This window comes from Aphelocoma coerulescens, chromosome 20 (assembly GCF_041296385.1).
Source record: "Aphelocoma coerulescens isolate FSJ_1873_10779 chromosome 20, UR_Acoe_1.0, whole genome shotgun sequence".
Classification (NCBI taxonomy): domain Eukaryota; kingdom Metazoa; phylum Chordata; class Aves; order Passeriformes; family Corvidae; genus Aphelocoma; species Aphelocoma coerulescens.
This window is the reverse complement of record NC_091033.1, coordinates 1,981,203-2,007,885: the sequence shown is the minus strand read 5'-3', so window position 1 is coordinate 2,007,885 and position 26,683 is coordinate 1,981,203. Positions and strand designations below refer to the sequence as shown.

Below are 26,683 nucleotides of genomic sequence, written 5' to 3'. Positions count from 1 at the left end.
AGGAATAAAGCACAGGCGCTGGTCGTGGGCAGAGCAGCAGCCAGGACAGCTGCTCCCTGAAGGGGCAAGAGGTGGCCACTGGTTTGCAGTGTGGCACAGGGGCAAAGCAGTCATCAACTGGCCTTAAAAAGGGAAAGCCAAAAGAATTCAGAGAAAAAGGCAAAATGAGCAGAAGCTCCTCAAGAACGTCCCTTGGAAATGGTGTTAGCACAAGTACCCCCAGAGGATCACACTGAGGGAAAAACCCCAAATCTCTCTCAGCTGCTGAGCAAAGGCAAGAGCAGTCTTTAAGAGGGTGTGAGCATGGATGCAGGCAGTCAGTCCCTTCCCCTGCCTGGCTGACTGGAGCAGTGCTGTCAGCCCCTGCTGTTACACCCTCCACAGGGCTCCACCAGCCCTCAGCACCTCCGGCCCGGCGCAGGCACAGCAGGATGTGGGGGCAGCTGCGGTGCTAAGACGGGCCAGTGCCACGTCCACCTCCTTCCCTGCAACCGCCCCCGAGGCCTGGGGTCAGCCTGCAGCCAGCGCTGCAGAAGGGCAGCGTGGAAGGAAGAGGATGAGAGATGGACTGGTGGGAGAGTAGAGAGGTGGCATCCAGGAGGACACGAGCAGGACGTGACAAGCTGCGGTCGTTTGGGGGAATCTCTGTCCTGACCAGACAGTTTGGCAGCACCAGTGCTGAGGGAGGGTCCCAGCTGGGCCAAGAAAAGTCACTTTAATGTGTCATCAGCATTCTTGAACATGAGGATGGCATTGTAGATCTTGAGTGCCGGGCCCAGCTTGACACTCATAATCTTGACGATGTCAGCCTGCGTCAGCAAGAGGAACGCCTCGCCATCGATCATCTGGGGAGGAGAGCAGGGACAAAGGCACTCACTGCAAACCCAGGCTGGGACTCCTGGGAACAGCCAGCACCAGCACGACCTGGGCAGGAGCCACAGGTGACCCCAGAGAGCAGAAGAGGGGCCACCCACAGCACTCCCACACTGCCCCAGGGAAACCCCAGCTGGCAGCTCACATGCCCAGGAACAGGGCAGAGGGGGAAAGGCCTTCCCAGGGCCCATCCCAGGAGCTCACACTGCAGCCAGGTTGGGATTCTGTGCTGGAGCCTCATGGGCACAGCACAGAGCCACCACAAGCTGCTCTGGGCGTTCCCTGCTCCAGGGACCAGCACCCGTGGATGCTGCCCTGGTTCAGCTTTGCCTGCCCAAGCACCCTTAAAGCACAGGGGCTGTTCCTGGACAGGCTGTGACAGTGGTGTACCCAGTGTGCCCAGGATAAGCCCTGGGTGTCAGAGCCACCCCCACACATCTGCCCACAGAGGGTCCAAAACCGCCGACCCTGGCAGGCAGCAGTGCCACCAGACTGCTGTGCTGCTGAGAGGGGCAGAGGGGGAAGGACAAAAGGGTGAGGAGGAAGCAGCTTCCCTCAGGAGGTGATGAAGGCTGCAGCACCATCCTCCTCCTGCCCCCATCCGCATCCCCTCAGAGGGACCCTCCATCCCCCATGCTGGGAGAATAGGGCAGCACAGCTCCCTGGGGGTCAGCAGCTCCCCTCCTGCCCTGCATGGGCACAGCCATGTGGGGCTGCAGGGCGGGACCACTGCCAGGTGCTGGATGTGCCCGCTGCATCCAGCAGCAAGCCACTGCAGGAAGGCCACTGGCCAATTCCTCCCGGCCCCACTGGCAAACAGCTGTCCTTGGCCACCTGCTCTCATCCACTAGCCCTTCTCACCTCATCCTTGAAGAGCTTGGCTTGGTCCTCGCAACCCGTCAGAGTCTGAACAAAGCTAAACACCTTGGAAGAAACAGAGAGAAATGCCAAGACAGAGCAATGTTTCTGGCTGGAGACCCCCTGAGTCCACACCCTCACATTTTGAGCCCTGCAAGGTGCCACAGGGCTCTTGGGGCACAGGCTGCACTTGCTTTGCCCTCCCGTGCCCTCCCTGGCCCCGGACACAGGCACTGGCCTCCCCCAGCAAAGGCTTCAGCAGCTCCATCCCCACCAAGTGTCTCCAGCACAGCGAGAGGATTGCCACCGAGGGCCAGGGCAGGAGAGGGGCACCCAGGGGGGTAATGGGGACATCAGGGGATTATTAAGGCTGGCAGAGCCCTCTGAGATCATCAAGGCCATCCACTGAACCAGCACTGCCAAGGCCACCACTAAGCCATGCCCCCAGGTGCCACATCCACACAGCTTTTGAACACTTGCAGGCATGGTGACTCCACCAGTGCCCTGGGCAGCTGTGCCAGTGCCCAAGAGCAGGCAGGGGCTGCTGGGGCTGGTGCCAGAGCTCTTCCACCCACTCAGGCATTAAGAGGGGTCACCACGACTGCCCAAGAAAGTGAACAAAGGTGACAATGTGTCCGGCAGACCTCTCCTCACTAGCCCAGCGACGTGGCCACTGAAGTGCTTGGTGCATGTGCCATGGTGCTGCACAGTTAGGCAGGGCGCTCCCAGCCACGCCAGCACACCAGGGACCAGCATGGAGCCTTCCAAAGCACCTCACCTCATCAATGGTCCACTTGGCCACCGTGGCTGCTGTGATGCCAGCCACCCCCGGCAGCAGCTTGCAGTGCTGCTCCCAGCACAGGGACAGGGAACGGTCGGGGTGGGCGGACAGGGCGGACATGAAGAGCGACTGGTGCATATTGTCTGAAGAAATTGCTGGGGATAAAGCACAACACGTGATACGAGGTCAAGGACGAGAACATCCCATCCAGCGATCGAGAGCTGGTGGCTGTCCCTTGAATCAACAAGGTGTCAGTGTATCCAAGTGTTCAGTTTGGTGGGATTGGGGATGCTGAGGAAAGAAGCTGAGACAAACTTGGCTTTGCCTTGTTCTCATGACCTTCAATCATTTGTTTTCTAATCCCAGCTAACCCCAGCGCTGGGGTAGGTGGCAGGACAGCCCGTAGTGAAAAGGGTGCTGGATGGAATACACATCAGGCATCTGCTTCTGTCAGGCATCAGAACTAAATGCCAAGCCAACTGTCCAGCATCAGTTTCTGTGTGGCAGCAATAATTTGGCACTTCACAGCCACACTGAAATTTTGGGGCACAGCTTCCCACTATCCCTGTCTAAAGAGGATGAAGCACCACTGCCATAGAGAGGATCCTAATTCCATGCCCTAAAGCACTCGAAGATTCCCAGCCATAACCCCGGAACCAAACCGAGGGAGCTTTGTGAGCCCTGGCACAGGGCAGGGAGGTCCCTTATCGATGGTCAGCTCTGGCAGCTGACCACAAACCACTGGGGCACACCTGTGTGAGCCAAGGGAGACCTGCCCCCAGCACACCCACCCACCCCAGCTCCTCTGGCCTTGCCCTGCAATGACACCGTGGCAGAGGATGGCACTTACTCTGGAAGTCTTCCTGCTGGATCTTCCGGTACTTTGGAGGTCTCCCTCTAAAGAGACAGGAAGACTGATGTCCAGCTGGGCTGCAACTGGCCCAAGGGCCCTCCTCCCCAGCGCCCAGAGCAACGCCTCGGCAGTGGGAGCAGGGACCTCTTGGACCCTGACCCAAAGGGTTGACAGCCAAAGCCAGAAACCGTGGGAAGAAAAAGCAAGAGAGGTGCCCGGCAGAGGCAGCAGGACCGAGGCCAAGGAGCCTCTGTGGCCCGCTCACCCCTGCCAGGGCGGGCAGTGGCGGCACAGGGCCCCTCCCCGCGCGGGGCTCGCCGGCCGTGCCCCTACCTCCCGTGGTGCCGAGATTTCTTTCGCTGAGGGAAACCCATCGGGCTCCTCTTGCGAGTCGAGGCCTCGGTGTCGGACAAGTCGGCCTTCAGCCTGCCCTGGTTCTTCTCTGCCAGCGGGCACCCTGAGAGGCAGTAATGGGCTGTGAACCTCCCCGTCACGTGGCCTGACCCATCGCAGCCCGGTGTGGGGCACTTCCTAGAGAACAGAGGGGACACAAGCGTTGGTCCCAGCTTGGAGCAGCACTGGGGGACAAGCCAGCAGGGCCACCCTTCTTCCCCTGAGCATGGGCAGCCATAGCCCTGGCCATGGAAGGCAGAGGAAAGATGTGCTGACCAAATTCCCGGGGCCAGGCCGCTGGGGGCAGGGGCAGGGCACAGCCAGTCCCTCCAGGTACAGACCTTGGCCATCTGCCATCCCTGCAACCCTGGGCAAGGCACCAGTGTGCTGATCGAGCGGCTCATTGGGGCTCACAGTCTCCATCTTGCCCCCTTTGCCTCCACAGGCATCCAGACCAGCCTCAGAGTGAGCAGGATGTGAGTGCCAGGAGTGTGGCCAGCAGAGAAACCCCTGGGAGGCAGACCTGCCCTCCCCATCCTCATGGCTACTCCACCATACTGGCTCCTCCTGACACCAGCCTAGGGCTGGGGTTGGCACTAGACCCAGCCTGGTTTCCCCTGGAAAAAGTCCCTCAAGTGACTGCCTGAGCTGGAACCGTGCACTGCTCCTTCTTGGGACTTCCCAGCTCAAAGCCTGACAGGGAAAGACACCCATGAGGGGTGGGGGGAACAGTGTCCTCACAGCTGGTGTCAGTGAACAGCATCCACACTGTCCTCTCTGTAGCCCACAGGTGCCCATGGGTAGGTGGACACACAGGGCACCTTCAGGCACAGGAGGGGCTCACAGGGGTTACTCCATCTGGGGTCCTGGTGCCACCCCGAGGCCCAGCCTGGAGGAACAGGGGACAGAGCCAGGTGTGGGGTGAGTGCAGGGAAGGGCTGGATGCTGGTGGGGGTGGCAGGTGAGGAGGAGCAGAGGAAGAGCTGGCCTGGCCCAACAGGGAAGAAGCTGTGTCCCTCTGGGCTGTGCTGAGGAGCTCACCTGTGGTGAAAGCTGTACTTGGAGCTCTTGGAGTGAGGGATGCTCTTGCAGCCCAGGCTTGGGCAGCCCCCATGGGCAGAGGAGGCTGGTTCCTTTGGCCCTACAGCCGGAGGAGAGGAACAGGAGAAAGGCTGTCACGGCTGCAAGCCTGGGCAGAGCCAGGGCTCTGGGCTCCCTGCCTGCACCAAACAGGAAGGACTTTTCCAACTGACAAATCCATGGAATGGCCTTTCCTCCCTGCCCATCCTCGGCCAGAACCTGCCCTCCCATTTCTGTGCATAGGCAGGTGGCAGTGACAGTGGGGTCAGTGCTCGTGCCCTGCGAGGAGGAGCTGACACAGGTGCAGCACTTACTCAGAGGAGGCTGCAGCGGGTGTCCAGTTTTTGAGCACCAGCCCATGGGATGGATGTCTGGATGATCTGCATCAATCCAGAAATCATACACGTGGCTCCAGCCGTCAAAATGGATCTGGGGAAGCAAGCAGAGAGGTCACCTTTCAAATCCCAGGACACCTCTCCGAGGAGCTCTGGAGCCCTCCGAGTTGAGAGCAAGCAGCAGGGTAGAGCCGAAGTGCAGCACAAGGCTCTCCACTCCTGGAGCCGGGCAGTGGCACCTGCCCACCTCTGCACACTGTGCTTCCACAGAGCACTCCCAACGAGCTGGGAAGGGCAGGAGCAAGCCAGCACAGTGCCTGGACACTGATGCTCCAGCACCCACCTTTATCCTGTGATCTTCCACATCCTCCACACTGGCCACTCGGATGAAGGAAGGAGTCCTCCTGTCCACTGCCTCCAGCTTCATGTTGACCAGGAAGCCGTGGGGCGGGCGCTGCAAAAGCCCAGTCAGAGGGAGCAGGGCCCTGCTTCAGGCTCCCATCCCCTCAGTGGCTTTCTCAGCACTGTGTCCTCCTCGAGCCCAGCTCCCAGCCCTGGCCTGGCCAGGGAAGAGCTATCCCAGCTCACAGTGCCAACAGGAGAGAGCGGGAACCGGCTCCCTGCATTTGAGCTGTCTTTAACAAGATGTGCCCCAGGGAAGGTCTCTAAGAGACACATTTTGAGGATCTATATTGCAACCACCCTTGGCTGGACATGGCTGCTGCTGGTGCAGCTGGAGACAAAAACTAATCAAGCAAACCTAAATTATTTCCCATCACTCAGCTCCTGTCTAGCTGAGGGGACAGTCATACTCCTCATTTTTGCCAGTTTTGAACTATTTGCCCAGGATAGCCCTGACTTCCGAACCCTGAGTGTAGATCCAAAGCCCAGGCCTGTGGCAGGAGAATACGGAACGTCACTGGACTTGTCACAAAAGCAAAGACCTGACAATGAAGAAAACCCAAATTTCTGCCCAGGTGGGCTAGAGCAGATGATGTGACACTCACCACTTTAAAGGCCCAAGCTGGGACAGCAGATGCTCCAGTTTCTTTCAAGTACTTTTCCCAGGTGAAGTTGTCGGGATCAGGATAATCTGGAAGGGGGAAGATGCAGAAGGTAAGACATGCCTGCAGGAAGTCAGAAAGTACCCCAGAATGCCACACTGCCTTCAAGGGCCAACCAAATCTGTGCCAGGCACACGGGAACCTGAGAGACACCAAGAAGTGCTGTTATTTTCTCATGGACCATGAAAGCCACAGTACAAGGAAGCAGAAACAGCCAGGTGTGCCCAGACAGCATCTCCGAGTGGAGACTTGGCCCAATACAAGCACCATGCTGCACCTGAACATGTGTACGGGAGCCTTGGCAGGAGGTTTGTGCCCCCCCCACTCCACCCTGGGAAGCCTGTTCCCAAGGGGATGCACTCCCAGGCTGCTCCTGACTGACCACTGACTCACCTTGAGGAGGTGTGAGGGGTTTGCCGTGCTCATGACACCATCCAACTGGGTGGATGTATGGACTGCTGGGGTCACACCTAGAAAACATACCCAAGCTCTTACACAGGGCCCTCTGCGGGTGTCTCCCCACCACTGGCCCCCCAGGAGCCTCTGTGCACTTACCAGTAGTCGTAAGTATCATCCCAGTTGTCAAAGTGCACCAGAAAGCGATTGTCCACCACGTCAGTCACTGTGGCAACACAGATCAGGGAAGGGTTCATGCGGTCCACGGCTTCGAGCTTCATGCCCACCTTGAAGCCTGGGGAAGCCTCGTGCTGGCAGGAGAGAGGGGCAGGGCTTTTTCAGAGCTGCAGCCCCAGCTCCTTCCTCACCACTTCCCTTGCCTGCTGCAAGGAAACACCTGCCCAAACCGTCCCCAAACCAGACCCTCTCCGACCTCCAGGCAGGCCTGGGACCAGCCAGGCTCTCAGAAGGGCAGTGCGCTGCTGTGCAGGCAAGGAAAGAGGAAGGGGGTAAGAAACTCAGCTTGGTCGCACAAAGAAAGAGGAAAAGTGATCTTCATGCCCTCAGGATCTTCTAAAAGCAGTAAATTCCAAGAGAAAAAAACCCTCCAACTGACACTAGTTCTGCTTTTGTCCCAAAACACTTGTTTGTGGTCACAATCTTCTGGTGTCACCAGCGACCAATGCCTCAGGCATGGCAGGAGGAGCTGGGGTGGGGCCCTTCTCCCTTCCTTGCCTTTATTTCTTGGATCCAGAATCTGTGCAAAACACTGTATCACACACACTGGTGGGCTTGTTGCAGCAATGAACAGCAGGGGTTAGACACAATAAATAACTTGGAGAGGCTGATTTGCCAGTAGTTAGAGTTTCCTCTGCAGCTGACAAAGGAATGATCAGCATTTTTCACTTTCCTACATTCCCACTTTCCTTACCCAAGCTTCCACGTGAAAAAATAGGCAGACACAGAAACAATGAAGACACAGAGACAAAGGAATTATACTTATAGAACATTAAGTGATGTGGTTTTAGCCAAATAATTGTTGAGAGTAGTGGTTATTTCTCCTCACCAGTACTTCTGTAACAAATTTAATTGTCCAAGAGATCAGCCTGGATGAAACAGAATCAGACCAGCACCAATTCTGGGTATATCAAATGAGTGTCCAAACTCAAACTACAGATCCTGAGCAGCAAAATGTGCCACATGTTCCTGGCTCTTGAGCACTGTGGGCTTGAGGGGTGTGGGGTGGACAAAGAGAAGCCCAGTGCTGGTGGAGGCATTTTGCTCAGCTGGAGGGGACAAGTCACACCTGAACCTGTAGGCTCTGGCAGGAAGGAGATGCTGCTACTCACAGTGTTTCGGACCATGAAGAGGTGCTTAGGAGCTGCCTGAGCCTTTGTTAACTTCAGGTAGTTTGTCCAGCTGAATTCTTCTTCCTTATAACCTACAACCCCTCAGGAAGAGAAATGAGAGCAGTGAGTTCAGAGCCAGGAGGATGTGAGGGTGAGTCTGGCTGTCCCTGTCACCCTGCCAGCATGTCCTGCTGTGAGCAGATGGGATCTGTGGCAGCCCTGGGATGCCCAAAGCCTGTGGCTGAGGTCCGATGGCTGGTTTTGAAGGGGTGTTAGGAAACATGAGCAGTGGAGTGGAAACCCAGAGCAACAGCCCCAAAATGTGAGCAAGCAGAGATGGGTACTTGGAATGTTGTCCTGTGGAACAACCCCAGTACAGCAGCATCCCTCCCTGGCCCCATGGAGCCACCCTGTCCCCACCTCAAGCCCTACATCTGCCCACTCTTCATCCCTCTCCTTCAGCAGGACCCACCACCTGAGATAACTCCTTACCTTTGGGGGGCTGGAGTTTGTGCCCTGTCTCCTCAAACCAGCCAGCAGGGTGGATGTCAGGGGAGTCGGCGTTCAGCCAGAAGTCATGGCACTCGGAGTAGCCATCGAAGTGGAGACGCATCCGGTAACCACACACCTGCCAGCAGGGAGGGAGGAGAAGGAAAGGGCCATGGAGACCTGCTGCTGTCCCTGGCTAAGCATCACACCCCCCTCCCCTCCCACACACCAGCTCAGCATGGGTCACTTTGGGAAGCCAGGAGTCAATCACAGGCCAGTGCCCAAACTGGGAGGCACAAACCAGTCCCAAAGGGTGTCCAGCATGGAACAAGGTCAGTGCAAAGCCACCACAAGCCAGCCCAAAGAAGGGATGTTCACGCTGGTGCTTTAAATGCCATGGTGGGGCATCTTGCTGGATCCAACAAGTGCAAAGACTCCACTTGCTGTACCCCGGGAAGTTGCTGGTGCAGGGATTTGGCTAAATGCCACACTGGCTGCCTGGGGAGCTCTGCAAGGCAAGGCTGGTTTGGCTGCCACGTGGCTGAGTGGAAAGTGGATCTGCATGGACACAAGGAAGAGCAGTGGGATGCCTCCACACCCTCCATCTCAAGGGCTCAGACCTGTCTTAGGGACAAAAGCTGTTGCCATTACCACAACCCCTCCCCTGTGCTGTGTCAGGGTGATGGAGAGACCAACACAGCTGCACTGTGCTGTGCCCTGTTCCTCCGAGCTGGCAGGGAGCTCCCTGCTTGTTTGCCTGAGGTGCTGGAGCAGCAGCTCATCTCCTGCAGTGACAGGCTGTGTCTCCTCCAGGGACCAGCTGGCAGCACCTCCCCTGCCCCAGAGCCTCTGGCTGACCAGGAGCCAGGAGGAACCAAGGAACATGGGCACTGGAGGCTCCTTACCTCAGCCACTGTCAGGATGAAGTACATAGATGGGTGCTGCGGGTCGATCCCCTCCAGCTTCATCCCCACTTTAAAGCCGTTCTTGTGCTGGGAAGCTACTTGGTACTGGAAACAAAAATTAAACTACAATGTAAAAACAACACAGGGAGTTGGGTCTAGAACCTGCCAGGGGAGCAACCACCAGGCAATGGGAGCTGCTGGGACCAAGAGACTGTGGGCCACAGGTTATGTTGTCATCCAAATTTCAATTTTTTTCCCATAGAAGAAAACAGTGTTCCACCTCCTTATGGATTTACATCTCTTGCTATTGGCAAGGCAAGGTGTCCCTGGGGTAAAAGTTGCAGCAGGGGCAGTGGGGCATGGGCCTGACTTGTTTGCAGCACAGCCTCAGGAGAGCCCACCTGGCTTCCAAGAAGGGCTGGAAAGGCTCCACCACCCTGCCAGAGTCACAGCAGTGTCCTAGGCAAAGGTGGGGTGCTTGGGATGGGGGTCAACACCCTGCTGGGGAGTGAGACTCAGGGCAAATCAAAACTGGAGGCTGCCTGGTCACCTCCAGGTGACAACGGGAGCTTGGCTGTTGCTCAGAGTCCCGCAAAACAGGGAAGCAAGGAAGAGAGGAGAAGGAGGAGGGGTGGGAAAAAAAGGGAAAGAAAAGAGAAGATGAAAGAGGGAAAAAGACAGGAAAATCCCAACTCACATCCTGGAAGAGATCTAAAGGGGCAGCGACAGCTTTCTGCTCCTCCAAGTAGGACGCCCAAGACCAGCCTTCTTTCTTCTCCTCACTGGCACCTGAGCGCAGCACAAACGCACACAAACGCTGCTGAGGGGCCGCTGCAGCCCTGCCCCGCTGCCTCGGGGCCGTCCCGCTCTCACACCGGTCCTGCATCCCTGCAAAGCTCAGCACCATCCTACCACAGCCCCTTCTCCAGCAAACCGGGCCGGCTGCATGACGAGGGGCAGAGCCAGGATCCCCCATGGCCCAAATGTCCTGAGCCATGTCCTAGTAAGGTACCTGGGACAGTGGAAGGTGTCCCTGCCCATGGCAGGGGGTGGAACCAGATGGGCTTTAAGGTCCCTTCCAACCAGTCTGGGATTCCAAGGAGTGTGAGGGACAAGCCATCCTGGGCAAAGCATCAGGACACCTCTGCAACCAGACCCTCCTCCAGCCAGAATATCTGCTATGTCCACACAGGATGGATTTGGGGCAGCCAGCAGGATCCATGCAGAGGTCTGGGAATCATTCCCAGCTGCAAGAGGCTCCTAGGCACTCAAACCAGCAGCAGGTTGACATCCCAGCTCTGCCATCCTCTGCTCCGAGACAGCCACTTCAGCCCGCCGTGGCACAGCACGGCTGCTCTGATGCCCTAGAGAAGTATTTGCCCATGTGACAAAGAAGACAGCATCGTCCCTTCATAGGCAGGGAAGTGACCATTCATGCCTTTGAGTAGGCCACAAAGGCCTTGCCCAAGGCATATGAGACACAACCCACATCTCTTGCTCTTCAGCTTCTTTGTCTCCCTAATTTGCAGCAGCTGAAGGGACTCCAGGAATGCTGTGCCTATTCCAGTGCTGAGGAATTCACAGCTACAGGTCAGCCATGGCAGACAGCCTCAGGTAGGGCAGGCCACAAATGCAGGGGAAAACCAAACCAACTCCTTCCTCCCTTTGCCTCAGGGGAAGAGGAGATGGAAAAAATAGAAACTTAGGGAAGAAATTAAAGCTGAACTTCAGGGAGAAAGGTGACTAACCTTGCTTTGCTGACACTTCAGAATGAAAAACCACTTTACTATTCATTAGGACATAGAAATAGTGCCAGGCATGGCTGGGGAATCTGTGAGTACAAGCTCTGCACTTCGGTGGAATGACAAATACACCAAGAGTCAGAGCATACCCTGACTGCTGCACTGAGGCATCCAGGTGTGTATTTTGTTTGCTGAAGTACTTCTAAAATGAGAGAAAATAAAATGCTGAAATAACAAAGCTCATCACTGCTTACTTGTATGCAGCAGGGAAGGTTACATGCTCAGGGCTCAGGGTGAGAAGCAGGTATGAGATTTGAGATTCCTTTTGAACCGTGGTTAACTCAGTGTAACATCAGGGGTTAATGACACCTGGCCCCTGCCACTGTCCCTCCACTTGGCTATGGAGAGGAGTAGGAAGCTGGAACAGTTTAATTTTAAAATTATTTTGAGTATAACCTTCAGTACTCAAAGACAAAAGGTTTCCCATAAAATGTTTATTTTCAGTGTTTCCCAAAGTTTTCCTTCACACTGCAGGGAAAAAACCAACCAAGCAAACACTGCATCCCTCAGCTTGTCTCCTTTCCCTCCATGCTGACAGCTCTGCTTTTGAGATCTCTGATACAGTCCAGGAATAGATCCCCACAGGATGAGACAACCCCAAATCACACGGCTTCAGTGGCACTGCACCTACAGGAGCAGCTCCCAAACTTGTGAGCTCCTGATGCCACGAGGGAAGTTCCCCACGAGCCCATCCAAGGGAGGGCAAAGCCACACGTGGTGCAGTCCTGTTCTTGCTCAGGACTGTGTCCCTGGCAGCAAACAAGATGTCCATGAGCCAGTAACAAACTGAGCTCCTGAGGGGAGGGACAGGAAGCTCTGCCCAGCACGGGCCATAGGGGTGTCCATAGGGGTGCCCCCTTCCCATGGAGAGAAAGAGAGGAAAGGAGAGAAACGGAAAGAGACAGAGAGAGCAGGATCAAGCAAGCAGAGGAGCTCACAAGCCTTCAGGACCACGTGCCAGGGCATTGCAGTGGGTGTTTGACCCTGCAGGAGCACCAAAAGGGTCCAACCCTGCAGTGGGACCCCCCAGCCCCAGCAGGAGTGCTCACCCCACCTCCCGCCTCGCCTCCGTACCGTGCTGGCTCCCGTTCCACGCCTCAGCCTCCAGATTGCTCATGGCAGAGTCTTCCACAGAGCTTTTCCTCTCTTCCTGCTTTTCCTCCTAGACATGGGAGCAGACAAAACAGAACCCAGGTTCACACAGAGGTTTTTGGCTAGGTGTTGTACCCTCACACTGGTGCCCAGGGCCATATTGCACCTCCACGAGGTCCATGGTTTGACCAATGCCTGGCCCAGAAATGGGCTGCCAGAGAATCTGGTGATGGGAGCTTGCAGGGACTCGGTGCTGATTGTAGCAATGACACCTGGACTGGACTTGCTACAGTCAGGGCTGGCAAGCAGAGCTTCCTTGCCTTGTCAAAGTCTCTCCCTTCCCCAGGACACCCAGCACATACACAGACACTCCCCTACTTCAACCCTTACTTCGGTGGCCCAGACTCAAGAGAGCAGCTGAGAGTGCTCAGTAGCTACAGACCAGCCTGGACAGTCTGGCACTGCCCAGGCCACGGTGCTCCACATGCCAAACAACCAGCCCAGTGCTAGGAGCCTTCATCTCCACACATTCAAGTCTTTTTGGCACTTGGCCAAGCCATTTCCCTTTTGACCCACAGCTGGCACAGCGCTGAGCAGCACGATGAGATCTGTGCACACAGGGCTGGCCCCCAGCCCCCCGGACACTGGCTGCACACACCCCCTCCCTGCCTTTGTCCTACCATTTGCTCAGATTCATATTCTTCCTCTGAGGGGCTCTGATAGTCCTTCCTCTTTCGTTTCTTCACAGGCTTGAGGATTTCAGTGGCATTGGTGCTGCTGGCAGAGTTTTCCACGATGACGGACCTACACAGAGGGAGGGAGGGAGGGCCAAGCACTGCAGGCAGGGCAGCACGGTTACACTGCCTGGGGTGTCAGTAAGGGAGGGGCTGCTAGACAATCACTGTCCCCCCATTTCTTACTCACACATGCCCCCACCCCTCCTGATGGATGTATGCACACAAGCTGCCAAGAGTTAGAGCCAAGGACAGGCCACAGTCACCCTGACTCCCTTGGGTGTCAGAAACCTGAATCCAGGGATGGATCAAAACAGATCTAGTTTTGTAGCAGGGCTCTAAGCTGCACCAGAGGTGCTGGAAAACAAATCCCAGGAGTCACACACTGGTCAGGAGTAGGGCTGGAAATGCCTCCATGACCTGTGGCCTTCCACTGCTGCTCAGCCTGGAAGCCCCCACTGCAGCAACCTCCTGCTCCAGCAGATCTGTGTTTACAAGGCCACAAACTGGGCAGGAAAAAATCTGGCTCCCTCGCTTCCTGCTGTTCCCTTGGGAAGTCTTCCTTCCCCCACCCTGCCTCCAGGAACAAGTGGAACAAGCGGGACCCCCAGCACCTGCCAGGGGCAGACGCACTCACGTCCCTTGCTGGAGCACGTGGAGCAGGGGAGAGAGGGCAGAGGGACGGACAGGGCTCTGCAGGGCACAGACCCCCTTCCTTTACCTCTCTTTGAACTGCTGGTGGCAGTGCTCGCTGCAGAAGCCCCGGCCTTCCCGGGCCCCGTCCCACACGTGTCTGCGGCCGCAGGTATCGCAGTGGCACAGGCCTTCTGCTGCCGGTAGCGTGGGCTGCTCCGGCACGTCTGGGGCACAGAGAGGAGCAGCAGTGAGGCACAAGGAAGGACAGCAGATGCAGGAAAAATTTGCCTCGCCCATGGAGACACCACACAGCATCTGCTGGATGGTGGTACCCATCCTACAAGTGCCACCACAGTGCCCTTACCCTGAGCCACGGTAGGATTGTCTCTGCTGGGAGGTGCCACCTCTGAGTCCCCATCTTTCTCTGTGTGACCCTCCTTTACAGCTTCCACAGGAGGCATCTTATCAGCACTCACCACCTTCAGTGTCCCGTACTCATTTATCCGGAACTGTGTCATTGAACAAAAAGCAAGGAAAAAGAGTTAAGGAGGACAGAAATGTAACTGGGTGCTTGGTCTGAAAATGAGGGACATGGTTTGGTCATCAGTGTGCCTGACAAGAGGACAGCTCTTCTGAGGACAGAGGTGAGCCCAGCACCCCAGGCCCTGGGAAGGTGCCCTGCCTGCAGCCTGTGCTGGGCACACCACGGGCACTCAGGTGACACCAGCACCAGCTGGAGCTGGCAGGCGGGTGGCTGGAGGATGCAGTGCCCTGAGGCTGAGCAGCAGCTGAGAAATGGGTGCATTTTCTGCAAGCTGTCATGCACTGAGGGTACCCCTGAGGCACCCGCTGCCTGCCGAGCACAGGGCCGCTGCTTCCAGGGTGAGGGCAGGAACTTGGGCAGAGCCAGGTCCACAGCACAGTTTGGGAGGGAAGATGTCCCGTCCTGCACAGCACGTAGCACCCCTGTGCCTCCCTAACCCAGGCACCTCGTGTGAGCTCTGTGCTAAGCTCATGGGATGGCAGGGCCATAGGGATGGGGCAGGAGAAGAGCCAGAGCAGCTGAGGGATCCTCCAGCTGGGGTGCAGGTACTGCCAGGGGCCACAGCACATCCTGGTGCTCCCTGCCTGGCACAGGCTGGGGGATTTACAGCAGTGGGGAGTGGCAGAGGGGGCAAACCCAGTGGCCCAGGGCTACACTTACCCGCAGGTTACTCCCAGGCAAAGTTGCCACCCCATCTTTCCACTCCAGCACACGGACTGTGCTGCAGGTCTGCACCCCGCTAATCTGGGGAATGACAGCAGCTGTGATGGGCTCATTGCCTGCTCCCCTCTCTGGCCTCTCAGCCCCTGTGCTTCTCTGGGGCTCCCGGGGGAATCGCTGGATTTCTAAGGTGCTCGTGGGAAGGTTGATGGCAGCAGCGTTTGCTTGAGAAGGGAAGAAAGGAGACAAACAACCAGAGGCATACACAGAACACTTCACTGATGTAAACAAGGCTCGAGGGCAGCCCAGAATCCCAGAGGACATGGTCTCCCAGGTGAGGGCTCTGCTGTGGGCCAAAGTACAGGCAATCAGAGTGACCCAAAAAATCTGCAGCTAGTAATGGCTCGTGCTGGGGGTGGCTCCAACACTATCCACATTCAAGGGTTTCTACTCCAGCCTGATCTCAGACTGTTTCCATGCCCAGGATGCCCTGAGGCAACAGGAGTTTGCTGGCAGGCTCCTGGACTGCAACTTCCAGTTTAGTTACACTTCAAAGCAACACACTGTGCAACCTAGGGCAGTGAGAACAGGAGCAGGAAAATTTGGGAGATCTGCTTCTAGAGAACAGCCCTGATCTCACCTAACACACAACCATGCTTTGCTCAAACACCTCCTGAAAGACACCAGTCAGCTGCACTCAAAATTGTCCCAGTTTTCAAGAAGGGTAAGAAGGATGACCGTGATAATTACAGGCCTGTCAGGCTCACTACAGGGCTTGGTAAAATTATGGAGAAGGTTATTCTGGGAGTTACTGGAAAACACTGGAGAGACAATGCAGTTGTTGGTCACAGCCAACACAGGTTCACAAGGGGAAGTCCTGCTTAACCAACTGAATTTCCCTTTATGGAAAGGTCACCCCACTGAGCTGACCAAGCAAAGCCAATAGATGTGGGTTTTTAGGATTTTAGCAAAGCTTTGATACTGCCTCTCACAGTACCCTTCTGGATGAAGCGTCCAGCCCAGAGCTCATCCAGTCCATCGTTCATTGGTTGAACAACTGGGTGATGGGTCTCCTACAGTTGGGCTCAAAGGCTTACAGGAACTGGGCGCACATCAGGCCAGTGGCCATTGCCACTGGGTTTCCCCAGGGTTTAGGGCCAATGCTCCTAAATTTTTCATAAGTGATCTGGATGAAGGAATTGATTGTCCATTAAGTAAGTTTATCAATGACACTAAATTAGGAGGAGCTGTGGACTCCCTTGAAAGTAGAGAGGCCTTACACAGAGATCTGGACAGACCAGAGAGCCAGGCAATCCAATCACCATGTGTGTGAAACAAGAGTAAGACTTGGATTCTGCACCTGGGATGGGATAATCCTGATTAATTGTATGACCTGGGGGACAAGACTGGAGAGCTGTCCTGGGGAAGGGGCTTGGGGATTTGGGCTGAGGGCAAGTGGAACAGGAGCCAGCAGTGCTCTGGCAGCCCCAAGGGGGACATTGGGAGGTGACTGTCCTGCTCTGCTCTGCACTGGGGCAGCCTCACCTCGAGTCCTGGCGACAGTTTGGGCCCCTCAACACACAAAGGACATCTGAGGGCTGGAGTGTGTCCAGAGCAGGGCACCAGGATGGTGAAAGGTCCCGAGGGCAGGACTTGGGAGGAGCAGCTGAGGCCACTTGGCTTGTTCAGCTGGGAGGAGAGAAGGCTGAGGGGTGACCCCATCGCTGTCTGCATCTTTCTCCTGGGGGGCAGGTGCTGATCTCCCCCTCTGGGACCAGCGACAGGACCCAAGGAGATGGAACAAAGCTGCCTCAGGGGAAGTTCAGGTGGGACATTAGGAAAAGGTTCCTCACCCAGAGGCTGCTCAGTGCCTGGAAGAGGCTCCCCAGGGAAGCAGTCACAGCACCAAGTTCAGGGAGTGTCTGGACAAGACTCAGTCCCTATGGTTTAATTTTAGGTGGTCCTGCCAGGAGCAGGGTTTTGGACTTGATGATCCCTATGGATCCCTTCCAGCTTGAGCTATTCTGTGATTTCCACGATAACGCAGCAGCCCAGGAGCCCACAGCCATTCAGAGCAGGCACTCAGCACACTGTGATGCCCTGGCTCAGGGCCCCTCGCATCAGGGCCTCAGTTTAAAGCTGAATCAAGAAGTTTTGATCAACCACAAACAGTCCAAGTGATGTGGGATAGCCCCAGAGAACCTCTAAGATGGCAACAGCAGCTTGGCTTTGCCCCCCAAGGGAGGCAGCCCAGCTACACAAGGAGTGTGGGCTATCAAGGCTGGGGGGGCAGCAGTTAGAGGGGACTGCTCCACATACCTGGTATGATGAAGGCAGTGGTGGGCAGGTGGGTGCTCTGCACAGTGCTCTCGGTGGTGACCACGTGGACACTGACCTCCCCAGCAGCACTGCCCTTGGTGCTCCTCACCACCTCCATCTCCCCCCTGCTGTCCATCACCTTGCCCGGGCACACAGCGAGGCCCTGCGAGGCAGCAGGGAAGAAATCAAGTTGGGTACCAGCATAAACACAACAAAGGAGCGAGGAAGTGGCTGCACAGGATGGTCTCTCCCAGCAGAAACCCCTGCAAGACGTGTTAAAGGTCCACTGAACCCACATGAACATCACAGCTGGCATCAACATGACCTATGAAAGCCCCTGTTGTGAGGTCCCAGCACAGAGCCTGCAAATGCTGAGGGTTTTTTCTCACCTGGCACCACCATAAGATGGTACAAGCACGCCAGGTCCACCACAAGTTGCTCCTGGCTCCCACGGGGGCCTACAATGCTCCAACAGACTGGGACTGAGGGCTGCCAAATCCCACCCTGGAGCAGGCAGAGCTCCCTGCAGGTCCCCTTCCAGTTCTCCCGCTGGAGTGTCACCCTTCTCTTCTAAGTGGCTGCAAGAGAGAATTGCACAAGTGACAGGAGTTACTGGGGGGAATTTGATGTCCCCTGTACCCCACTTGAGTTTCTCACGGGCCTGGTGATGCTCAGCCTGTCTAGCCATGAATCTCAAGGAGTAAGCAAAGTGTCAGGGCCTTGAGGGCATGCCTGGACCTCACTGGCTGTGACCAGACCCCCACCCAGGGGCCCAGGGGCTCCACATTGCAGCAGCACCCTCTCCAAAGCACTTGCTGCTGGGATGGAGGCAGGGCTACAAAGAGGACCATGGTCATGTCTTGGCCCCTTCTGATGTAATTTGAACTTGAAAGGGAAGACATCCACGTGGAAAACAGGATACTCATTTCGGTGAAGCAGGGTTAACTAAGAATTGGGCTACCAAGGCCAAAGTCTGGAATTTTAAAACCTGAGACATTCAGATAAAGGTGCTACCATCAGAGGGCACAGAGTGGGGTGGTGTGATGACATTGAGGGGAAGAGCTACTTCTCCCAGTTCTGTCAGGTTTGTGACCAGAAACACCTAATACTCAACTGGCAAACAGCACCGACCCTTCAGGCTCTCCAGGTGCACAAAAGCACTGTTAAGTGTCAGGACAGCTGAAGGAACTGAGAAACTAATTGGACACCAGACTCCAAGTGAAAGCCAAAATGAATTTAGCAACCAACCTGTTTCGGTGCTTCCTAATACCCAGAAGGAATCTGTCTGCTTTTTTAGACACTTAAATCCAATCAATCCTTAATTCATCAATTGGGTCAAATATTTCAAGGACAACTCCTCATTTTGTGGGAGCTGTTGGCTGTTTTAAAAATTGAAACAGAACTTGGGACTGGAAATGCCTAGAAAGGAAGAGAAATAACTAGATCCAGTGCTCAGGTTCGTGATGCTCCACCCAAGTTTCTCACAGTTTCTGATGTGAACACAAAAGCAAATATTTGCACAGGAAATGCCCAGCAGTAGCCAACATTAAGGTTTAATTTTAGGTGCCAGGGGCAGGGAGTTGGACTTGATGGTCCTTATGGGTCCCTTCCAGCTTGAGATATTCTGTGATTGTGGTTCACTCTCCAAATCCTTGCAGGGCTAGGCTGGTGCTGTTGACACTGGTTCTCCCGTGCCTTGTGAGGTCAGGGTGAGCAGAATGAATTTGGATTATAGACTGTGGTGCTGGTCTTTAAACTGCCAAAGCAAAACAACTGAGATTTAGGCCTTAACCTCCAGCCAATCCCTCCGCCAGCAACCTCCTGGGAAAGGCCTCACTGCAGCCAAGGGCACGTCCCAGCCCAGAGGGTTGGGAGCCCTCCATGAGGCAGAGGAGCCCATCCAGCCCACGGCCCTGTCCTACTGTTGGACTCACTGATCTCACAGGTCCTCTACAACCTTAACAATGCCGTCATTCTACCACAAACTGTCCCTCCTGTTCCCCTCATCTGTCCCTCAGCAGCAGTGTGAGTGCTTTCCCCAGCACCTCTGGCCAGAGCAACAACTGTCTTGCTGGTGGAAACCTTTCCCTCACTCCTCGCCCCAACTCCTGCCTTTTGAGCACACATGGAGCACAAATTCTATTCCAAGCCCAAAACTATTCCAAGGCCACACATGAGCAGCAAGAACACTGTTGGTGTGAACTTGTAAGCACACTCTTGCCACAGCTGAAACTCAGCGGCTCCCAGGGCTCTCCCACCTCTTGTCAGGGGCTTCCACGGTGTCAGACAACAACCTACCACCAACCCTGCTCACATCAACCACAGCACACACTGTTCAACTTTTAACTCAGGGTTCCTGGGATAACCCCCACAGGTGTGAGCATGACACAGTGCCTGGGCTGCAGAGCTCCATCCCCACCGGAGGACTGAGAATCAGGATTGGAGATGTTGTTTGCAGCCCACAGTTTTTAAAATCCTGGTATAAAACCCGCTGGAAGCCCAAGCTGCTGTGAGGTATCTCAGGTCAGGAGTGCTACGTGAGGAAAAGGGGCTCAGCTCTGACCTGCCTGGCACCACTGTCATAGCAGGAGAAAGGTACTTGGGATAACCCTGCTCCCTGGGAGCAGAAAAGATGCCATGGAGGGGATGCCCACACCTGAGACAACTCTGGTGGCCTCAGCCCCTGGAGCCAGAGCCCAGGCAGGTACCACTGCCCCAGAGGTGCCTCCAGGGGATCTCCTGCAAGCCCTGGACTGACCCATATTATCACAGGATAATTCAGGAACCTCAGGAGGTCTGTAATTCAGCCTTCTGCTCCCAGCAGGTTGGGATCACACCAGGCTGCACAGGGCTTTATCCAGCCTGGTCTTTATCCAGCCTGGGCTTTACCCAGCCTGGGCTTTACCCAGCCTGATCTTTATCCAGCCTAGCAGGATGCAAACCTGCGAATTAGCACAACAATTAGCAAACGAAACCAACACTTTTCCTTGGATGTTAGGAAAAGGTTTTAACCCCAGAGGGTGGTCAGGCATTGAATGGCTCTCCAGGACTGCCAGAGCTCCAGGAGCATTTGGACAATGCTCTCAGGCACAGGGTGGGGTTGTTGGGGTGTCTGTGCAGGGCCAGGAGTGGGACCAGGATCCTTGTGCTCAGGATATTCTATGATCTGTTCTGCTGATTGCCCCAGACATTGAATAAAAGCTTTATTTATATGTATATATGTATATATTTTTATTTATTTATTTATTTATCTGGTGTCTTTAAAAGTTTTTAGCCTGCACATGTCCCAGTGACATCTGATAAAGCTCTGCCCACCCAGACAAACCAGAATCAGGCTTCAAACCACCCCCCCCAGCCAGCTTTTACAAGAGCAACAGTGGAGCTGCAACTGTTTTGGCCTTAACAGTGAGGCCCTGAGCTCTCCATTTTTCCTGGTATTGGGTGTAACTCCACATCTTAGAGAAGGTGCAGGTGAGTCCCACTCCTCAGCCAGCTGCCCATCCATTCCACAAGGACTCCTCACACCCACTCCTCACTTCTGCCTTCTGCTGAGAGACAGCAAAGGATCCCTGACCAGAAAAGCCAGGAAGCAGAAAAACCACCCCAAGGAACCCTGGCCACACACACACTTACATGTGGTCCCTCCAGAGAAACACCACAATGTGCTGCAAAGTGGAATTTCTCCAGACAGCTCCCATCTGGGAGCACTCTGCTCCCTCCTGCTTTGCTCCTGGAATCCTGTGCTCTGTGTCAGGGTAGGGCTGTGCACATGGAGTCTGTCTGCAGCCAGACCCCACCAGCCCATTCCAGCCAGTTCTGACAGCAGGATCAGTGTCTCTGTCAGAGACAAACCTTCAGGTTCAGGAAACAAAGCCCTAACACAGAGCCCGGGTCCCTGCACGGCAGGGAAGGGCATCAGCAGAGCACGGTCTGAGCACCTGAGAGAGCTGGGGACACCGGCTGTGCACACACAGTCACACGAGCCAAGCACACTGGCCACAAACCACACATTTTAAGGCAACCAGGATCACTGGCTCTGCTGCTCACAGAGGTTTAGCTCATCAAACAGGAATCGCTGGGTGTTGGCACAGCCACGTTCCGGACCAGCGACCCCGGGGCTTGCAGAGCATCTCTGGGGCTGCTGTACACACGAGTCTCCAGCTCTGCCACAGCCCCACACACACCCTCACGCTCACCCTCTCGCCAAGACACAGCAGAGCCGGGGAATGATCCGCTCCTTGGGAAGAGGAGGACCAGGCTGCATGCAACAGGCCACAGAGGATGGAGAGAAGCAGCTCCTGGCATGGAGCTGCTGCACAGCCCCGACAGCGCTTTGTAAAGCATGATCTGCTCAAAAGAGGTGCTTCTGTTCATCACAAAATTGGCTTAAAGTAATCTAATTCAAACAATATTAATGCGTATTCGCTTTGTGGCTTCTCGGAATTTTAAATATTCCTAAAACCTGCACTGGTACATGCTGGGGGCCACCCAGCTGGGAGGAAAAGTCCTGCTGGACACCAGGATGCCCATGAGCCAGAAATGTGCTCCTGCAGCAATGCAGAACAGCGTCCTGGGCTGCACTGGGAGCTGTGTCACAGCCGGCAGAGGGAGGGGATCCTTCCGCTCTGCTCCACACCAGTGAGGCCAGCCCTGGAGTGCTGGGCCCAGAGCTGGGCTGCCCAGTACAGGAGACAGGGACAGACTGGAGAGAGTCCAGCACAGGGCCATCAAGGTGATGGAGGGACTGGAGCATCTCTGCCATGAGGAGAGGCTGAGAGAGCTGCGACTGCCCAGCCTGGAGCAGAGCAGGCTCAGGGCATCTCCTCCCTGTGGACAAACACCCGGGGGGAGGCTGCAGAGGGGATGGGGCCAGGGACAGCCCCAGGGGCCACGGGCACAAACTGACACACAGGAGGGGCCCTCCGAGCTCAGGACACATTTCTGCACCGGGAGGGTGGCCGAGCACTGGTGCAGGTGCCCAGGGAGGTGGTGGAGTCTCCATCCCTGGAGAGATTCAAAAGCCGCCTGGACACGTCCTGGGCAGCCAGCTCTGGGTGGCCCTGATGGAGCACGGGGCTGGGCAAGGTGACCTCCAGAGGTGCCTCCAGCCTCCCCCAGCCTGAAATTCTGTAAATAATTTTTTCGAGGAATTTCCTCAGCCATAAGAGAGAACTTCTCCATCCTTGCCATCAGCTGAGGTATGGATTTTTAATTACCTCCAGTGGCAAAATTGAGCCTTTAAGAAAGAGCACCAGCTGGGATCATGCTAAAACTGCAAGTGGCACACCAAAACACTACAGAGACCTGCTGGGCTAAGAGCTGCTCCCTTGGATCTTCCCCTGTCTTCTGGCATTGCCCAGGGCAGGTGTTTAGGAGACTAACGGCACTGTAGAAAATATTTGCTTTGTATACACACAGGAGCACTCAGGAACACCCTTGGCACAGGCAGGTGGCCCGGTGGAGAAAGACAATCACACACTTCTTCCCTTCCAAATCTGACTGCTGCTCCAAAGACAGGAGCAAATGCCTCCTCTAGAACAAACCAGGGGCCACAAAGTCCTGCTCCTGGGTTCTTGTGCAGCGTGGTGAGGTTTGGAGTGGGCCATGGTATTTATCAACATCTCGAAACCAGATGAAATGTCCTTCTGTGCAGTAAGAGGCTGTTCATGTTGCACATTTCAAAAGAGCAAATAGATTCTGTGAAAATGGAGATCACAGGGAGAAGGGCAATAAAGCAGCAAGCTGCCTTCAGCTTTAGGTTCAGACACAGCTGACAAAGCAGGGACACTCAGGCTGGGTGTCACCTGCTGTCCCTAGGACTGTCACTGTCACCAGGACCAGCTTTTAGGCTCGTGGATCTGCTCAGACCCACAAGTGGGGGGAATGAACAGTTCCCAGTGATCCCATGTGCCACCCCAAAGGATCAAGGTGACACCATCCAAGCTGGACGCTGAGGCCAGCAGGCAGCCTGAAGCCTGGGCACTTCTGAGGGGCACAACGGGGACCAGCACCTGCCTCCTACTGCCCCTCAGAGCACCAGCCCTGCTGCACCCAGACCTGCACAGTTTGGGTATTTCCCCACACTTACAAACAGATGGAAACAACTAAAAAGGACGGATACCTGACCCCAAAATATTTTTAACTGTGCAGTGTTTTATTTTCTTTTATAACTAGTAAAGAAATAAATCCAGGACCTGTCCTGGACCATGTGGAGCACCCTGTCCACAGCCTGGGCTGTTTGTGCACTGCTGGGCTGGACCAAAGCCCTCCACGCTGCAGGGCCCTGTCCAGAGCTGCAGTGGTGTCACTGCAGGCTCCGGGACAGCACCTGCTCACCCGGTGTTTGAGAAACACCTGAAGAAACACGGCCAAGCGTCCACCGTGCAAGGCGCTCCCAAGCTCGGCGCGTCCCGGAGAGCTCCCTCGGGGCAGCCAGGGAAGCACAGGACAGGGCTGGGCAGCGCCTCGCAGCTCGCAGCGCCGGCGGGACCCGAGCCTGGCCCGGCCGATCGGAGCGGCGATGCGCGGGGCACCGCGCGGGTGCGGCGGCCCTGGGCAGAGCCAGCGAGCCGCTCCCGGTGTCCCGGTGTCTCGGTGTCCCGGTGTCCCGGCCCCGCCGCCCCCGCGGGGCAGCCCTGGCCCCTCCGCGCGGCTCCATCGGCTGCGGCCCCGCCGGGGGCACGGGGGATGTCGGCGCTTTCCCCCCCGCCCAGCGCCGGGCCCGGCCCCGCTCGCCCGGCCGGGGCCTCGCCCGTGCGGGCACCGGGATGCGGCGATGCCGGGCGGGGGACGCGGCGGGCCCGGGCCGGCGCTGCCCGGCCGCGCTCCTTACCTGCACCCGGCCGGGCGCTGCTCCGAGCCCCGGCGGCGCTGCCCGGCCCGGCCCGGCCCGGGGTGCGGGGGGCGCGGAGCGGGAGGGGCGCGGGGCCGGTCCGAGTGTGCGCGGGGAGCGCGGGGAGGGGGCGGCTCAGCCGCGCCGTCGCCGTGGAAACGCGCGGGGCCGCATCCGCAGGGCCGCGCTCAGCCCCGCCGCAGCTTTTCGGGGGGATGCGGGAAAGGGGAGCGTCGTCATGGCAACGCCGGGAGCCCCCCGGACCGGCCGGGCATCCCCCGGCCGCGGGGCCAGGGTTAGACGGGACGGGGGAGCACAGAGCCACGGGGTGCTGCTTCGCTAAGGCACGGGTGTTGTGGATGGGCTGAAGCCCCTCTGCTCTGGAGCCAGGCGGAGAGAGCTGGGGGTGTTCACCTGGAGAGGAGAAGGCTCCAGTGAGACCTCTGAGCCCCTTCCAGCCCTAAAAAGGCTCCAGGAGAGCTGGAGAGGGACTTTGGACAATGGTCTGGAGGGACAGGACAAGGGGAACGGCTTCCCACTGCCAGAGGGCAGGGATGGATGAGATATTGGGAGGGAATTGTTCCCTGTGAGGCTGCTGAGGCCCTGGCACAGGGTGCCCAGAGAAGCTGTGGCTGCCCCTGGATCCCTGGAAGTGTCCAAGGCCAGGTTGGATGGGGCTTGGAGCAGCCTGGGATAGTGGAAGGTGTCCCTGCCCATGGCAGGGGGTGGAATGAGATGAGCCTTTAAGGTCCCCCCAGTCCAACCCATTCTAAGATTGTGTGATTAACCAAACACCGCTCTGAGAGGAATCAGAGAACCTCAGTGGGGATGTGTCCTCCACAACAGCCAAGTGGCCCTGGAGACCACATCAGCTCCCAGGCCTTGTCTGGCAATCAGTACCAGGGCAGACTTCCCTCTCCAGCACTCCAACCACAGGCCCAAAGAGGGACCAGACAATGTTAATGCAGCATCCCCAAGATCCCTGGGAAGCGAAAGGATCACTCTGACTGGTCCTGTAGTGGAAATGCAGGATGGACACACTGCAGTAGCGCTTCTAAAGGGCTCTGGTCAAACCCAGGGCTGCCTACCTTGAAGTATTCTGTGGCCACACAAGTGTCTTCAGACACTTATACAAGGTCTGGCCCACTTACCTGCAGAGGGTGGGAGTGGAAGGAACCAAGGCTGGAAGTACAAGGGCCAAATGTACAAAAAGCTTCTGAGAAGAGTCCCTGATGTGTTTTGGATGGCTGGGGAGAGGTGACTGCCTGCTCACCCTGACAGCCAGCTCTGGCTGCTCCGAACCCAGGGCACGGAGTGATCCTGCTCACTTTGGAGATTGTAGGAACAACCTCACAGTTTTAGAATATCTGCAAGTTCTTTGCCACCTTGAGTTTCGTACTCCAAGATTTTTAATACCTTAAAAATATTAAGTCACAGACTCTGATGAAGCAATAGATGTTGCAAATCGGGAGGGAAGTAACAATACATTTCCTTTGCTGCTACTGCCTTCTTCCCCATTTTCAAATAAACCTCTAGTGGCACAGTGTACGAAAAGATTTTTCCCATACCAATCCTTTTATGCTGCAGAGGAAAGGTCAAACAGATTTGAATTGGGAGCAGAGTGAAACTCAGTGGCTGGAAAAGCAACCCAGCATTCCCCTTCTCCCATCAGTTCCCTGTTCCTGGCTGTGCTTGCTGTAAAAACACAATCATGAATTCAGAATGATGAATTGCTGGCAAACAGCTGCATTAGGAAAAAAGAGGAAACAGCCCTGGCTTACCAGCAAGCCCTCTGGATGATGTAACATCAGATCATTTCCCTCTCTGTGCCTCAACTTCCATTTCTGTGACCTCTGTTGGAAAGGATCTGAACTGACACCTTGGGGGTTGGAGAGCTGTCCTGGGGAAGGGGCTTGGGGTTTGGGCTGAGGGCAAGTGGAACAGGAGCCAGCAGTGCCCTGGCAGCCCCAAGGGGGACATTGGGAGGTGACTGTCCTGCTCTGCTCTGCACTGGGGCAGCCTCACCTCGAGTCCTGGCGACAGTTTGGGCCCCTCAACACACAAAGGACATCTGAGGGCTGGAGTGTGTCCAGAGCAGGGCACCAGGATGGTGAAAGGTCCCGAGGGCAGGACTTGGGAGGAGCAGCTGAGGCCACTTGGCCTGTTCAGCTGGGAGGAGAGAAGGCTGAGGGGTGACCCCATCGCTGTCTGCATCTTTCTCCTGGGGGGCAGGTGCTGATCTCCCCCTCTGGGACCAGCGACAGGACCCAAGGAGATGGAACAAAGCTGCCTCAGGGGAAGTTCAGGTGGGACATTAGGAAAAGGTTCCTCACCCAGAGGCTGCTCAGTGCCTGGAAGAGGCTCCCCAGGGAAGCAGTCACAGCACCAAGTTCAGGGAGTGTCTGGACAAGACTCAGTCCCTATGGTTTAATTTTAGGTGGTGTGCTAGTTTGAAAACAAACCAGTGGGAGGCACCAAGTCAGAATAACAACGTAATGGAAATTAAAGAAAAGGAAGAGAAAGTAAAAGAAAACACTGACAGAGTCAAGATACAACCTGAGTCCCTGTTAGGCAGGGTGGTGGTAGCAGTCTGGTAGAATGGTGGCTGCAGTCCTCTGAAGTGGTGATCCTGTAGTAGAAGGGGTCTGCTCTTCCTCAGAAAGTCCAGTGGTGGCTGTGTAGCCAGAG

The 26,683-nt window shown here is 56.1% G+C and overlaps 1 protein-coding gene across 1 annotated transcript; it reads right to left on the bottom strand.

The window, feature by feature from the left end:
* Positions 1-361: 361 nt before the first annotated feature.
* On the bottom strand, positions 362-17,596 carry L3MBTL1 (L3MBTL histone methyl-lysine binding protein 1). The gene is made up of 23 exons (XM_069034049.1): positions 17,553-17,596; positions 17,164-17,326; positions 14,845-15,068; positions 14,005-14,149; positions 13,726-13,864; positions 12,951-13,074; positions 12,245-12,340; positions 11,488-11,494; positions 10,074-10,165; positions 9,377-9,481; positions 8,475-8,610; positions 7,983-8,083; positions 6,793-6,944; positions 6,631-6,707; positions 6,181-6,266; positions 5,517-5,627; positions 5,153-5,267; positions 4,800-4,899; positions 3,699-3,896; positions 3,363-3,409; positions 2,510-2,667; positions 1,735-1,797; positions 362-845 (listed from the first exon to the last, which is right to left on the bottom strand). The coding sequence occupies exons 2-23, from the start codon at positions 17,297-17,299 to the stop codon at positions 711-713; spliced, it is 2,547 nt and encodes an 848-aa protein (XP_068890150.1). The 5' UTR covers positions 17,300-17,326; positions 17,553-17,596; the 3' UTR covers positions 362-710.
* Between the last annotated feature and the right edge of the window lie 9,087 nt (positions 17,597-26,683).

Coding starts and splice junctions, on each gene's coding strand:
- L3MBTL1 (XM_069034049.1), bottom strand. CDS start 17,299: ATGGACAGCAGGGGGGAGATGGAGGTGGTGAGGAGCACCAAGGGCAGT. Junction 8,084..8,474: donor CAAACTCCAGCCCCCCAAAG/GTAAGGAGTTAT, acceptor TCTCTTCCTGAG/GGGTTGTAGGTTATAAGGAA. Junction 1,798..2,509: donor CCAAGTGGACCATTGATGAG/GTGAGGTGCTTT, acceptor GTTTCTTCCAAG/GTGTTTAGCTTTGTTCAGAC.